The sequence below is a fragment of the Podarcis tiliguerta genome, assembly GCF_965153285.1.
Source record: "Podarcis tiliguerta genome assembly, chromosome: 3".
NCBI lineage: Eukaryota > Metazoa > Chordata > Lepidosauria > Squamata > Lacertidae > Podarcis > Podarcis tiliguerta.
In genome coordinates, this window is record NC_139536.1 from 12,346,552 (window position 1) to 12,362,468 (window position 15,917).

The 15,917-nt window shown below is 43.6% G+C and overlaps 1 protein-coding gene across 6 annotated transcripts in view; it reads left to right on the top strand.

The window, feature by feature from the left end:
• ASB3 (ankyrin repeat and SOCS box containing 3) overlaps positions 1-15,917 on the top strand; it is a 44,910-nt gene that overhangs the window by 16,731 nt on the left and 12,262 nt on the right. For 5 of the 6 annotated variants that reach the window (XM_083432669.1, XM_083432668.1, XM_083432672.1 and 2 more), the window contains 4 exons: positions 2,334-2,541; positions 4,857-5,015; positions 13,516-13,628; positions 14,333-14,468. In XM_083432669.1, coding sequence (XP_083288795.1) covers positions 2,346-2,541; positions 4,857-5,015; positions 13,516-13,628; positions 14,333-14,468 — 604 coding nt within the window. In that variant the 5' untranslated portion in view covers positions 2,334-2,345. Of the gene's footprint in view, positions 1-12; positions 130-2,333; positions 2,542-4,856; positions 5,016-13,515; positions 13,629-14,332; positions 14,469-15,917 lie in introns of those variants that run through there. The other variant, XM_083432670.1, reaches the window with a different exon arrangement.

Below are 15,917 nucleotides of genomic sequence, written 5' to 3' on the forward strand. Positions count from 1 at the left end.
TTCTGTGCTGGGGGGGAGGCGATGCCGGAGGGCTGGGCTTCATAAGGCCGTTGCTCCCCCCCTTCCTTCCTTTGAAGAGAAACGCAGCTGGTCAGCAGCGGATGCTTTTAAGGAGAGGTGACCCATACGGTAAATTGCAACGCTCTCCTCCCTTTCCCCTTGTCCTCCTCTTGCAAGCGCGGTGGAAAGGCATCCGCTTTGCACGCAGGTGGATGCATGTCCGAATAGGGCTGGGAAAGCGCCGCTGCCTGTCAGTGCGAGCCATGCTGAGTTATATGGGCCGCTGGTCTCGGTATAAGGCAGCTACCAGTGTTCCCAGCCGCGGCTATACCACGAGCTCTAGGGGGCCAACCAAACCAAGACACAGAACATTTAAATTGCAGTATTCTAACATAACTTCATCATGTCAATTCATAGTACATACAAAGGTGCATCTATTAATTTCATATATGTGTGTGTGTGTGTGTATATATATATATATATATATGCGCGCAGCAGGGACACAGGTGGCACTGTGGGTTAAACCACAGAGCCTAGGACTTGCCAATCAGAACGTTGGCAGTTCGAATCCCCGTGACTGGGTGAGCTCCCGTTGCTCGGTCCCTGCTCCTGCCAACCTAGCAGTTCGAAAGCATGTCAAAAATGCAAGTAGATAAATAGGTACCGCTCTTGCGGGAAGGTAAACGGCGTTTCCGTGCGCTGCTCTGGTTCGCCAGAAGCGGCTTAGTCATGCTGGCCACATGACCCGGAAGCTGTACGCCGGCTCCCTCGGCCAATAAAGCGCCACGACCCCAGAGTCGGCCACGACTGGACCTAATGGTCAGGGGTCAGCAGCCAGTGCCTCTTTTTGCCTATAAGAGGAGCCCTGCTGTATCAAGCTAACAGGCCCATCTAGTCCAGCATCTTTGTTCTCACCTGTGGCCAATGAGATGCCTATGGGAAGTTCACAGTCAGGACCATATCGCAGTGGTTCTAGCCCTTCACCAACAGGGAAATGTAAAATTCAGTGTAAACAAGTGTAAAGTGATGCATGTCAGGGCAATATATATATATATATATATATATAATCACACACATGTTGTTAATATGTTCAGAAGGGGGAGAGAGGTTGCTATTTACAATTTTATTGTTAATGGTCTCTGACAACAGTTGCGGATTGGCTGCTTTAATTGCAAGATAAAAGTGGCATTTTATGCATGCTTAATGTAATGTGTTGTTTTGCCCTCAGTAGAGGTGGCAGTGCAGTTATGGTGCATGCCTACCTATAAGTAAGAATTTCCGGAGTAGTAGCCCTGTTAGTTTCTTACAACAAAACCAATAAAATGAGGCTTGTGGCACCCTTAAGAGACTGTACTATCTTGCAAATTTCAAAACTTCATGCCATAATAGATTTCTTAGTCTTTGAGAACCACAAGACTCCTCGTTTTACCTGTGGGTAGGTCCACTGAGCTGAACAACACAAATATTTTAAAACCCTTGAAAGTAACGGCTAAAAACTTGGATAAAAATGGAAGGTTTTGCCTGGCACCTAAAACTAGATAAAGATGATGTCAGATAACCTCCTTTGGTTGCGCTGTCCACAAATGGGGATTCCACCACTGAAAAGGCCCTTTCTTGTGTTGCCATCCTCTGGGAGGGTTTCAGATGAGAATTTCAGGGGAGAGTTGTTCCTTGAGGTATGTAAGGTTCCCTCAGCCGTGTAAGGTTTTATAGGTGAAACCAGCACTTTGAATTGAGCCCTGAAACTAAAAGGTAGTCAGATTGTCTCAGGTGCTCAGATTGTCTTGCCCTGGTGAGCAGCCTGGCTGCTGAATTCTGCAGCAGCTGCACTTTCTGAACTGTCCAAAAAGCAGCCCCATTTATAATGCATTGTGGTAATCTATCCTGGAGGTTACCATAGCATAGATGGCAGATTTTAGCCTATCCCTGTGTAGATACAGAAGTAGCTGGGCCACCATCGTCCTGCACGCTATTCCAGCTTCTGTTAAGCCTACAAAAATGTTAATTCGTGAGACATTTGAAACTTGTGTCAGTCAAGCATAATTGTAGAATTTCACTCACCTTTTTCATCTGAGGCCTGGTTTGTCCATGCCAGTTCTCAGCCATCAATGCATTTTGAAGCAAGACTTCAAATGTCAACGAGATCCAAAGCAATATCTTTAACACACAGGCTTCAAAACACTTTCCTCAGATTAGTTTATAAACGGGATAAGTTTGAGATTTCTACTTCAAAAAGTGTAATTTTTTGCTGAGATAACGTATTGTCGACATCCTGACCTGCGCTAACTTTGTCAACGTGTGTTTTCATTTTCTCTCTTATTTTCTTTTGCTAGGATTCTGTTCAAATGGATTTCACGGAAGCCTACTCCGACAGGTGCTCTGCGGTTGGGCTTGCAGCGAGAGAAGGCAATGCCAAGCAACTGAAGAAGCTTATCAAGCAGGGGTATAGTGTTGATGTCCCCGATAACAGGGGCTGGATGGCAATCCATGAAGCAGCATTTCACAACGCAAGTGAATGTCTGAAGCTCTTAATTCGTGCAGGTAAAGAAAACAGGGTCTTATATGTTATGTACTGAAGTTCTCACCCTGGGCCAGCAGGGGGATACTGTAGATAGTTTTCACTCAGGTCCACGTCAGTTATTTTAGGCTGGAAACCCTGGGTTGTTGTTGATACAATGTTGACAGCCGGCTCCTATAAAAGCAGGCCGGCTGAGCTGTTTGCTGTTCAGTCTGTCCAGCTTACAATAAAGAGCTGCTCTGGAGAAATCACTGTGTCGTCTGATATGTTTGCCCACAACTTAACACTATACAAAAACAGTGCCTTAGGATCCACTGTTCTCCAGTAATAATAATAATAATAATAATAATAATAATAATAATAATAATAATAATTTATTTATACCCCGCCCTCCCCAGCCAAGACCGGGCTCAGGACGGCTAACAACCAATAATAAAAACAAGTTGATTCAAATACAATTTAAAAGATTAAGATACAACATTAAAACAATTAGGGAGCAATCTCATCATAGGAGGAAAAAGGAAAAAGAAAAAGAAAAAGGGGAGGGAATCAAACAGATTCTGAGCCAAAGGCCAGGTGGAACAACTCTGTCTTACAGGCCCTGTGGAAAGAAATCAGATCCCGCAGGGCCCTGGCCTCAAGAGACAGAGCATTCCACCAGACTGGAGCCAGTGTTTAGAAGGCCCTGGCTCTGGTTGAGGCTAATCTAACTTCCTTAGGGCCCGGAGTAGTACAGTGGTACCTCGGGTTATGATACCTTTGGGTAACGTAATTTTGGGTTGCGAACACGGCAAACCCAGAAGTGTATACTTCCGGGTTTCGCTGTGCGCACATGTGCAGAAGCGCACTATTGCGCTGCGCATGTGCGCAGAAGCGGCGCCTGTGGATACAGACTTTACGGGGTAAGTACGGACCCCTGGGACGAATTAAGTTCATATCCGGAGGGTCCACTGTGCTGGAGTCCAGAAATTCAGAATCTACAATGTATCTGGCATCTCCTACTGGTAAATGCTACACAAATTATGGGCTGTGCATTCTTAATTAGGGAGGGAACGTAGGAAGCTTCCTTATACAGAGCTGAATTGTTGGTGCATCTAGTGGAGTGTTGTCTAGAGTTATTGGCAGCAGTTTCCTTGGTATCAGACAGGAGCTTTTTATCAGCCCTGCCCAGCTTTAGGAACACAGGAACTTCTGCCTACAAGCTCTAACCAGGAGCTACAGTCCTTCCCCAACTAGCAGTAAACAAAGGCAAATTTGCAGTGGACCTTTTGCCTTGCAGTATTCATGTCCAGTAGCAATCGATAGCTGGTGTAGCATAATAGCTAATGCTTCAATCCTAATCTCATTTAACCTGGGAGTAAACCCTGTTGGATTCAGTAGGATTTACTCGGTGAGAATGGCTGTGTAGGAAACTGGTAATTCATGAAGTCCCTGGTTTAAAATCTCACCTCTGCTGTGGTTTTCCAAGTCAAACTCCTATGTGATCAGTCACGTGATCAGTCCGCTTTTCTTTATGAACAACTCTTGCCGTAATAGCTTTGTTGCGGGTTCAGCATAGGGAGGCCTTGTGGAATGCCCAACATTGCATTGGGTTTAGTTATTTGTTTGATGCGTGACCTGCTTTTCTATGTAAATTCACCCAAAAGACGGCATAAAGTACAAACCGCAACTAGCAGTCATCTTAAACTTGCACAATAGAACCAAGGAAAGTAATAATTTGTTAAAACCCTTTTAAAAGCTAGAGCTAGTTAGGAGTTTGCGATATACCGTATTTTTTGCTCTATAAGACTCACTTTTTCCCTCCTAAAAAGTAAGGGGAAATGTGTGCGCGTCTTATGGAGCGAATGCAGGCTGCGCAACAATCCCAGAAGCCAGAACAGCAAGAGGGATTGCTGCTTTTACTGTGCAGCAAACCCTCTTGCTGTTCTGGCTTCTGAGATTCAGAATATTTTTTTTCTTGTTTTCCTCCTCCAAAAACTAGGTGCATCTTGTGGTCTGGTGCGTCTTATAGAGCAAAAAATACGGTAAATTGCAATCCCAAAATCATAATCGTAATGATAAGCAACTGTTAATAAACAAAACAAAAAGAGCTCCACAGATACAAAACCCTGACAGAACCATGCAGAGGAGATCTTTGGGAAAAGGCTGTGGTTCAGGGGTAGATCACCTGCCTTGTGAAGCTGAGAAGGTCATCAGTTGTCCTAGCTCCTTTACATCCAGCCCATCAAAGCCAATATAAGCTTATCTTCTCCTACTGCTTCCACTCCAAAATGAAGGATTTCCTGTTTTCTAATGCTATTTTGCAATGCTCTTTTTTATTTTATTATATCGTCTCCAGCACCCTCTGATAGCTACATAAGATCGAAGACATTTGAGGGCACTTGCCCATTGCATCTTTCTGCAAGTCGAGGAAGTTTGGAGTGCGTTGCTATTCTTCTAGAATCTGGAGCGGATCCCGATGAGCTTACTAATGATGCAAGCACACCATTATTCTTAGGTGAGCACACCCCATTCTGAAAATACCCTGACCCCAAAATAATTGAAATAATTTACTTAAGCTAAAATTAGACAGTATTTGTGGAGAACCGGCAGGTGTCAGTGTTACTCAAGGAATGGCAAAATGCTGCAGTGTTTTGAAGCAGCTTGTATGGAGGTATATTCTCCTAGGGGCTGAGTTGCTGTTTGGGTCTTGGGCTGGAGGTGGGGAGAGGGGCTATAAACTACGACCTTTTCCCCAATCTGTATTCATGGATCCTGCAACTGGGGGATATGACCGCTGGTGGGGATGGACTGCAACAATTTTGGTATACAAATGACTGGTAGGAGTGGTTGGCTAGAACTGGGGAGTAATCCGCTGGGAAGACTGAGAGTTCAGTGGCTAAGAATGTTTCACAGAAGCAGGTGCACCCTTGACCATAGTCAGTCTGCCTGAGGCTGATGGGCTGGAGTTCAACATTGGGAGGGCCTCAAGGTTCCCTGCTCCTGGAGTCTGTGCTCTGTGCCAGCTTAGCAGTTCGAAAGCACACCAGTGCAAGTAGATAAATAGGTACGACTGCGGCGGGAAGGTAAATGGCGTTTCCATGTGCTCAGGTTCCCGTTGTGCCAGAAGCGGTTTAGTCATGCTGGCCACATGACCCGGAAAGCTGTCTGCGGACAAACGCCGGCTTCCTCGGCCTGAAAGTGAGATGAGTGCCGCAACCGTTCACCGGACTTAACCATCCAGGGGTCCTTTACCCTTTACCTTTTAGTGTCTCGTTCAGCTGTGTTTGCAGACTGTAACATTTTCCTGAACCATATTTATGAAAACATAGCATGCTGAGACAAGGTGTTCTGGCATCTACAGCCTTTTTTCTTTGCGGCTGGAACGCATCTGTTTAACATTTTCTACTCTTTGGAGTATTCCCAGGAATATTTTTTTCTTCTAAAATACTCCCTTTTTTATGTGGTTTGTTGACAATGCTCTCCGTTGGGTCTGCTGTGTAAACTGGAGTATCTACGCATGTCCGTTTCTTCAGTAATCTTTTCTTCTTTACATGTTGCTGAAGAAATGATTCTAAATAGGAAGAAAATGTTTTAAGCATTAGTGCTAGGAGCGGCAAGGGTCCACAAATGCAGTTGCGCTTTCTTAGCTCATCGCATACATTTGTGGGAAATGCAAAGGGAGAAAAATATGTGGGGTCTCATTTCTGACCTCATGCCAGGCTTCAGAGGTACAGTGGTACCTCCGGTTATGGATGGGATCCGTTCCGGAGCTCTGGTAGGATCCCAAGGTTTCTGCAACCGGAGGCAGTGGCGTAGCGTGGGTTGTCAGCACCCGGGGCAAGGCAAGTAATTTGCACCCCCTAACCCGTGGATTTGCGCCCCCTAACCCTAACCCCCAGATGTTGCGCCCGGTGCGGCCGCCCCCCCTGCACCCCCACGCTACGCCACTGACTGGAGGGACCGCTTTTGCGCATGTGGCGAAACACCTCCGGGGTTGCCACTTTTGCAACCCAAAGTTTACGTTACCCGAGGGTAACGTAAGCCGAGGTGCTACTGTACTGTGCTCTGAGCCCGGCTTTGGCTGGGGAGGGCGGGATATAAATAAAATTTTATTATTATTACTGAAGCCAGAAGGTTTCTGGCCATGAACAGCCCTTTGGTCATGAGACTCACTCGTCTTCCAAGTTGAGGGAGATTCAGGATCAGCGGCTACCACAAATTTTGGGCCTGCTACCCAAGCCAGCCAAAACCTCTACAACCTGATAGAGCTAGACTGATGATAGATTTGAACCTGCTGCTGGATCTCTGGGTAATTTGTAGTAGATCAATAAATGTAACTGGCTCCCAGTTGTAGTAGCAACTTAAAGGCTTTCCCTCCCACCTGAGTTTGGCTATTGGAATCGCGACTGTTGTAATTCAGATAGTGTTTTATAAGCAGGTCTTCCCAGTGCATAAGACAGGGGTTGTGGTAGGCAACAAATTCTTGAGCCACTATTTTGCATCTGGCTCTGGTACAAACAGAAGAGGCTGTAGGATCAGGCCAGTGGTCTGTGTACTCCAACTTGGTGTTCTAACAGTGGCCAACCAGATAACAACAAGAAGCCTGTGAGCAATACCTGGCCACAACAGCTCTCTATCCACTTGTAATTCCCAGACAGTCGACAACAGAGCTGGGACATAGTCATTATGGCTAGTAGCCTTAGACCACTGATGGCCAAACTTGGCCCTTCAGCTGTTTTGGGACTACAATTCCCATCATCCCTGACCATTGGTCCTGTTAGCTAGGGATGATGGGTGTTGTAGTCCCAAAACAGCTGGAGGCCTAAGTTTGGCCATCACTGCCTTAGACCTTCCTCATAGTCTTCTGGATCACTGGAAGAAGTGTCAGTAGTGAGAGTTTTTCCTATCTTCACAACAGCTTGTTGTATCTCAGCTTCAAAGTATAATGTCCCTAGTTCCTGAATCAGGAAGTCCCTTTGTTGAGTGCTCACCAAGAAAGTGCCACCTATGTTATTATTCTGGAGAGGGGTCATAGCTCAGTAGTTGGGTCAGTTGAAGTCCAAAAGGTTAAAGGGCTGTTTAGTGGAGGTGGCAATAGAAGAAAGAGATTCACTTGGTGGCAGTGGTGAAGTTAATACATTTGTACAACTCCGAATTTTGCAATTCAGGTTTCTGGCTGAGTAAGGTGTATGGAAATGAATATACTGTGGTACAGTGTGCATGAAAATAACATACAAAAATTTCATCTGTTGGTTTGCAAAAAATGTGCATGTGAGGGAAAATTGCATAGAAAAATGTGTATATTAGGTGAAAATTGCACTAAAGCGTTGATGAACTCTCATAAGAACTTTTTATTTTCAATCGCTAATTGGTGTCGAAATACAGTTAACTGAATCAAAGACCGAAAGAAACCAAAATGCACCTTTTCATTTTCTGTCTTAAGATTACAGAAAACAAAGAAACACCTTCCTCCCCAGATCAATCTTTATTAATGCTCGGTTTTTTAAAAAAATGTGATGGTGTTATTTGGCTATAAAGTATGGCCAAGAAAAAGAGAACACCATGTATTTCGGAAAAATGGTTTGTATGCATATTCTCAAAAGGCTCAACAGATGTCTGTTGGAAAGAGAAACCTCTTTTTCAAATTTGCTGCTCTGGTGAAAAACCAAGGCAAAAGCCACAGGCTTTCAGTTGACCTAGGAGAAACTCCTTTTTGAGCGCCACTGCAAATCCTGCTTCACGTCTCTTTGCTATTCTTGGCTTTGTTGTTTGATTTTTGTTTTGTTTTCATGTCTCAGCTGCTATTCTGTTTTCAAAGAATTTCTGACTCTCTAATTTTCTGATTTTGGGTTGTAAGCTGGCAGAGTTAATAGATCAATGAAAAGAGTCAAGTCCACTGAGGAAGTTGAGAACAGTCAAGGCAAATTCTTGGCTTAATAGGGAGAAGAAATCTGCTTGGCAGTTCTGTGAGATTTCAAGAATCAGAGAAGCAAAAGCTTAGAAAGGTGGCGTGTTCTGAGTTTCCTTCCTTCCTTTATTTCAAATAAATACCTCCACAGAGACTGTTCCGTTGAAGTACCTGTCTTTAACAAGAATGTGCATTAGTAATTATAAAATTCATTCAGGGTTACAAAAAAATATGCAGTGCCTTCAATCTGCGTGCAGTATCATGTTTTATTTCCAGAGGGGTAGTTGTGTGAGTCTGTGGCAGAATTTGGAGGGAGTGCTGGGGCGCCGGTCACAAAATGGCTGCCGTGGAAGAGACAGGCGAAAACACAAAATGGCGGCATGGGGAAGATTTGGCAGAACACAAACTTAGAGAGACAACCACCCATGGCAAGGTTATGCTTACTAGAGACTGACTTATTTTAAAACAAAAGCTCAGAGTTTGCCGTTCCTGCCAAGGGACACTTCCTTTTTTTATAAAAAAAATCATCCTTTATTATTTTATTCACATGTTATACATTCTTTCCAACAAACTCCAAAATAAACAGACAACTCCAAAATAAAATCATATGTAACAAGACCATAAGTCTCATGTTTTCATTTACACTGATCTCCTCTCCGATACCTTTACTTGATATTTCTTGCTGCTTTCTGCTTTCCTTATAGAATCTTTATGAAAATTTAAATCTCTTAAATCCTATACCAATCTTTAACAATTTCAATTAATCTCTTCACCTCCCTCCCCCACAGCCCAGTACTTCCCTCCACCTGTGTGCGATCTTCTTTACCTACTATTATTTTTGTTATTGTTGCGTTATTCACTTTATTTGTTATTCCACCCTTAATATATTATTCTCCTATCTCCTTGTGCCTTTTAAACTTTTAAAGGCTCCTGGAAGTTTTCATGGGCAATATGGCACCCACGGGTGCTGGGTTGGCAACCCTGTTCAGTTAATTTTCACGGAAGAAAAACCAGAATAGACATTTTGTTCCCCTCCTCTCTTCTGTCCTCTCTCAGTACTTTTTGGTCTTAAGGCCATCTGTTCTTTTTTAAAAAAGAAACGAAAGATTGCCGTTATTTCCAGTAGGAAACTAGCTTTGCGACTGGAGGGCTGTAACTCAGTGACGGCGCACATGTTTTGCATTCTATTATTATTATTATTATTATTATTATTCAGAAGGTTCAGTCCCAGGTGTCCTCAGGTATGACTGAGAAAGAGCCACTGCCTGTCGCAATAGAAAATACTGAGCTACATAGATTAACGCTCCATCTTTCTGTCTTCTATATTTCCACACTCAATTAAAGGAAATTGCTTTATTCACGAATAACACTGAATTTTGCTAAAAAACAATAATGCTGTTGTTGTTGATTGCATTAAACACTTGTTGGAAGGGCAGAGTTAACTTAACAACTAATGATTTTAAATTATGGCTCTGTTGTAGGTATTTCTGTGAGATCAGGGTCATCCCCTACGATGGATGGGCATGTGTATTTTGATGAAGGGAACAGAGTGAAAAATTATGAGTCATGCAGGGGGAGAGAAATGTACGTGCATAAACTGAGCAGTGTTAAACTTACATTTTAGTTGCTCTTTTGTTTTATAGATGCTTTTTTGATTTGTTAACCCTATAGTATGGCTTAACACTGTAATTGTGATATTTAGCTTGTTTTTTAAGTTGCTGGTTTGTTAATAGTGGTTTACAGATTGTAATTGTTTGGCTGATGACTTGTTAATTGTATTATATGATTTATGCTATACTTCTAATGCTCTGCTCTGTTAATGTTATTTATTGTTTGACCACTCTTAGAATTACATCTCTCCCCCGCCCCCCCATCATCCTTGCTGCTATCAATAAGTTTTCGTCCTATTCCTAGAATTCCGATTTAACACAGTATTTCACAAAACCTAATAGCACAGTTAATGCTGCAGTTGGAAGGGCATAACCCACAATTTCTTTCATGTTATTTATCACAGCTTTCCTACCCCCCCCCCACCTTGAAGTTTTAGTTTACAGTGCTGCCAGACACACATTGATTTTTATTTTTATTACTTACCTGTGGCCTTTTCAGACCGACTTTTTGATTTCTCTCGGGAGCGAAGGACTACTGAAGTAAAATGTTAAAGAAATCGCTCCCCAAGCCAGGTTTACATATTCTATTAAAAAAAAAAAAATGTTACAGGAGAGACTGTCATTGTGTCTGCCATCTGTAAAAGGTAGGCTTAAGCTGCCGATGAAGCCGCGGAAAATGATTGGACACGACTCTGATGTTTCCAAAGTCCCCTGGGAGCAAAGGAAAAGCGATCACATTTCTTCTCATGGAGATGGGGAATCTGCTGAGAGAGATAAGATGATGACGTGCCCCTTCTTCAGCTTTGTGGTTGTTAAAATCCAGCAGTGGTCAAAATTGTTGTTTAGTCATTTAGCCGTGTCCGATTCTTCGTGACCCCATGGACCAGAGCATGCCAGGCACTCCTGTGTTTCACTGCCTCCCGCAGTTTGGTCAGACTCATGCTGGTAGCTTCGAGAACACTGTCCAACCATCTCGTCCTCTGTCGTCCCCTTCTCCTTGTGCCCTCCATCTTTCCCAACACCAGGGTCTTTTCCAGGGAGTCTTCTCTTCTCATGAGGTGGCCAAAGTATTGGAGCCGCAGCTTCAGGATCTGTCCTTCCAGTGAGCACTCAGGGCTGATTTCCTTCAGAATGGATAGGTTTGGTCTTCTTGCAGTCCATGGGACTCTCAAGAGTCTCCTCCAGCACCATAATTCAAAAGCATCAATTCTTCGGCGATCAGCCTTCTTTATGGTCCAGCTCTCACTTCCATACATCACTACTGGGAAAACCATAGCTTTAACTATACGGACCTTTGTTGGCAAGGTGATGTCTCTGCTTTTTAAGATGCTGTCTAGGTTTGTCATTGGTTTTCTCCCAAGAAGCAGGTGTCTTTTAATTTCGTCAAAATTAGGAAATGACAGTTATGCACCAGGGGTTAGCCCTGCTCAGACCTTGAACCTGAGGTCTCCTCAGATGAGCAGCAGGGGGAACAGGACCCTCCAGTCAAGGCTGTCCGTGAGCCTGAGGAACCATCACATCTGGGCACTCCTGACCAAGGACCGGAGGTCCCCAAAACACCTGTCAGCTCTCAGGTTCCACCACCTTCATCTCCTCCATGGGCCACAGAAGCAGAGGATGATGGACCAGTTGGGCTGTAACAGGAAACCATGGTTTCGTCTTACTGCCCGAGCCTCCGGCTTGCCCGTTTCCCTTCCCTCTTCCTTACATAGCCACAGGGCCAGATTTAGGTTTGATAAGGCCCTAAGCTAGTGAAGGTAATGGGGCCCTTTATATTTCCAGCTGTCCTTTGTCAGCAACAAATTGTCATTTTGTGTGTGTTGAATATATGCTATATGCTAATTTATGGACCTAATAGGTATCTAAAGCCAGTTGCACATGCAGAATGCAGGCACCCTATATATGGAAATGAGCAAACCAGTGATATTTTAGGGAGCTGGCAACAAGGCGCGGCCCATTACTTACATCATAGGAGCGTACACAACACAAAACACTGTTGCTGTATGTAGGTTTTATTTTATTTGTTTTTTATTTTATATTTTGGAAATGTACGTCCAGTTTTTTTCCCTTTAAATTTTTTTGGGGGGCCCCAAGAGAGTGGGGCCCTAAGCTATAGCTTGTTTACTTTATACGTAAATCCGGCACTGCATAGCCACAAAGAAGGAACCAAAAGCTTTTGTTTCCACTTTAAAATTAAGCACTATTTCCCATTACACCTGAACGTGAGGAACTGTGGTTTGTTGGAAGAAAACCAGGATCAAGCTGTGGTTTCAGACCCTGGCCTGCTCAAACAAACCACAGTTTCCCGAGTTCGGAGGTAAAGTGGAACAGATTGTTTTAAAAGTGATAGCAAAAGGTTCTGATCTCATCCTTGTGCACAAGAGTGTCAGTATATGGAAACATCACTGCTGCAGACACACAGACTGTTGACATCACATGATGCGCCTATCTGTGGGAAAGAAGAGTTTCCCAGGACGTTCACAGGCTGGATAAGTCTTTGTGACGAGTGTAACTTGAAACCTTCTGTGTGCGCATGTTCAGGAAGTTTATCTGACTTGCTAGAAGAACTGAACTGAATGGACGTGTTTTTCTCTAGTGCTGTAATGTCAGAAATAAACATCATGTAAATAGATTTCTGACTTATTTTCTTTCCCCTGCAGAAGCAGGAGGGAGGGGTTGTGCATTTTACCCACACTTGGGAAAATGTTGCCTATCAAAATCTCCCTGGTCTGTCTGGATATCAGCCAGAGGAGGTTACTGGTAAGCAAGCTCCGAGGACAGTGAGAGGGGCCAGCCTCTATGGAGGGGGCTTGCAAATCAACAGAGAGGAGGATGGTGAAGGAAATATGTTGAGCTCAACACTTCCATGTTGTTGTTGTTCTTCTGTCATTGTTATTCTTGTTGTTTCTGTATTTATTACCTACCCTTCACCACAAGGTCCCAGGGTGGATTGCCAGTGTAAAACACAACATTAAAAACAGATAACATGCACAGCCAGAGTGAGTCTTAAATATACTGTATTTTTCCGTGTATAAGACTAGGTTTATTTTACTAAAAAATAATGCTAAAAAGGGGGGTAGTCTTATACACAGGGGCAACCTCTCCCCATTTTCTCCCCCAAAATAGGGGGCATCTTATACAGGGGGGCGTGTTATACACGGAAAAATACGGTACATATTTCAAATGTCAAAAGGCCGGGGTAAAGAGGTGTGTCTTCACCATACGATGAAAGCTGATAATGTACAGTTCACTGGCTGCCTAGGAAGTTGCAAATCTTTTGCCTCCAAAGCAGACATCTCTTGGAAATGATTTTTTTTTTTTACATTTCCTTTTTATGCAGAGAAGTTGAGGGTTGTGCAGTGCTGCACGACTACTTAAGAGAATTAATTCTGACTTCAGTAGCGGATGGAAAACAGCATTCTGATGATGGTGTTGATTAAGATGAACGTATGTGGTGCAGCTGATAAGAATAATGGTTTTTAACCCTCTGTTTATAGCTGTTCAAAATGGACACGTTGATGTGATAAAGCTTCTCCTTCAACAAGGAGCAAATCTTAATGGTCCCCACTGTTGGTCTGAATGGAATTCTCTGCACCAAGCTGCTTTTCAGGTAATCTATAAATCCATAATTTCATTTCCATATAAATAAAGTTTTACTCTTTCTCCCTCTCTCTCTTAAAATGGCAGCTTTGTGTAGTCTTTGCATGCCGTTCCTTTTGGTGATTTATGACAGCCGGGTGCAGAAAAGTCAGTTTAAATGCAAATGATCGTTCTGAATACGGCAGGAATTGTGCCGAGCGTTAAACACAGCGAGCATGTTAAAATATTTAAAGTATTACACGTGTTTTAAGAAATGATCAGGCAGAACATGGGTGATAAATCTGTTGTTGAACATTAATTTGCTTGAAATAATTCTTTTGTCCCGATGCACTGGGGCTCCTCAAACAACAGGCAGAGGAGTTTCAGTATTTAAAAGGTAAAATACAAGCTTGGAGAGTTTTATCGTCTGCAGTTTCCTGCCCAAGCCAACCTCCCAAGTTCTTTGGCACAGAATGCTCTCTGAACTGCTAGAGCAGCGGACGTTCTGGGCTGGGCCTTGCAGAATCCCATGACTTTGACAGAGTAGGCTTTAAATATGTACTGAACTAAATTTCTCCTACATCCCTATTTTCGGAACGTACAGAGTGGTCGAGGGAGGGAGACACTACTAAGCGCTGGGAACCACGAACAACGGCACGGTACTCAATGCAAATACACGTCAAGAACTCGCTCTGTTTTTAACAACAACGAACTCCTTTTTTTACCCACTTTCAGAACTACCCGGAGATATTGAAATTACTCCTCGACAAAGGAGCCGAAAAAGAATGTGTGGATGATTTTGGGATCACCCCTTTATTTGTTGCTGCACAGTATGGGAAGCTGGAAAGTTTAAGGATACTTATATCATACGGTAACCCTTTTCTGTTTCTGTGAAGCTGCTGTCTTTCAGCAGATTTCCTTCGTGTAAGCTGGGGGGGGTGAATAACAGTATTGCTATTGTTCAATAGTGGCTTATTAACAAAGTGAATGTTTCAAGGAGAAGAGCTGTGGCTCAGGGTTAGAGTACCTGCTGCAGGTAGTAGCAGAGACCTGTAGCTTAGATAGCTTTTAAAAGATTTAAAAGAAATTTATGGAGGGATTTGTTGTTATTTTGTTGCATTATAAAAAGAAAAGTAATAGATTTACATCTCCATAAAATGCAAAACTAGGGATGCGGGTGGCGCTGTGGGTTAAACCACAGAGCCTAGGACTTGCTGATCAGAAGGTCGGTGGTTCGAATCCCCGCGACGGGGTGAGCTCCCGTTGCTCGGTTCCTGCTCCTGCCCACCTAGCAGTTCGAAAGCACCCCTAAGTGCAAGTAGATAAATAGGTACCGCTCTGGCGGGAAGGTATACAGCATTTCTGTGCGCAGCTCTGGTTCGCCAGAAGCGACTGGTTCACCAGATGCTGGCCACATGACCCGGAAGCTGTACGCCGTCTCCTTCGGCCAATAAAGTGAGATGAGCGCCGCAACCCCAGAGTCGGTCACAACTGGACCTAATGGTCAGGGGTCCCTTTACCTTTAAAATGCAAAATGGTTTAAAAAATAATGACGGCATTTAACTAAAACATTGCACTAATGCAAGGATTAGCTATAGTGTAACCAGGTATCCCTTTTCTCCTCACCTGTGCATGTCTGCATCATCCCCAAATCTGCTCTGGAGGATTTGGGGTAACCCCCCCCAGAACAGGTTTAGGGGGCAAGTGATAAGAGGAGAAGAGAAGAGAAGAGTTGAGAATAGAAGAGTATTCTACAGTGGTACCCCGCAAGACGAATGCCTCGCAAGACGAAAAACTCGCTAGACGAAAGAGTTTTCAGTTTTTTGAGTCGTTCCGCAAGACGAATTTCCCTATGGGCTTGCTTCGCAAGACGAAACGTCTTGTGAGTTCTTGCGAGTTTTTTTCCTTTTTCTTAAAGCCACTAAGCCGTTAATAGCCGCTAAGCCGCTAAGCCGTTAATAGCCACTAATAGCTGCTAAGACGCTAATAGCCGTGCTTCGCAAGATGAAAAAACCGCAAGATGAAGAGACTCGTGGAATGGATTAATTTCGTCTTGCGAGGCACCACTGTATTGCAGAGGGAGAAATCTGGGCACTGATGGACTGACATGTGTAACACGATGTTGACTACTATCTTAAAGAACAAGAAATATAAGACCAAATTCCTAAAAAAACCCATATGACCAATAATACTCTAGAAAGAACAGATCCAACCCCTCCCCATGAGAAAATGAGTACCATAGTAAAGGCCAGAGTCATTTCAAGGTGCAATTCAACGTTAAGAAGCTTGGGCAAGAAGGGTAGTCTTAAAGCTGGTGTCT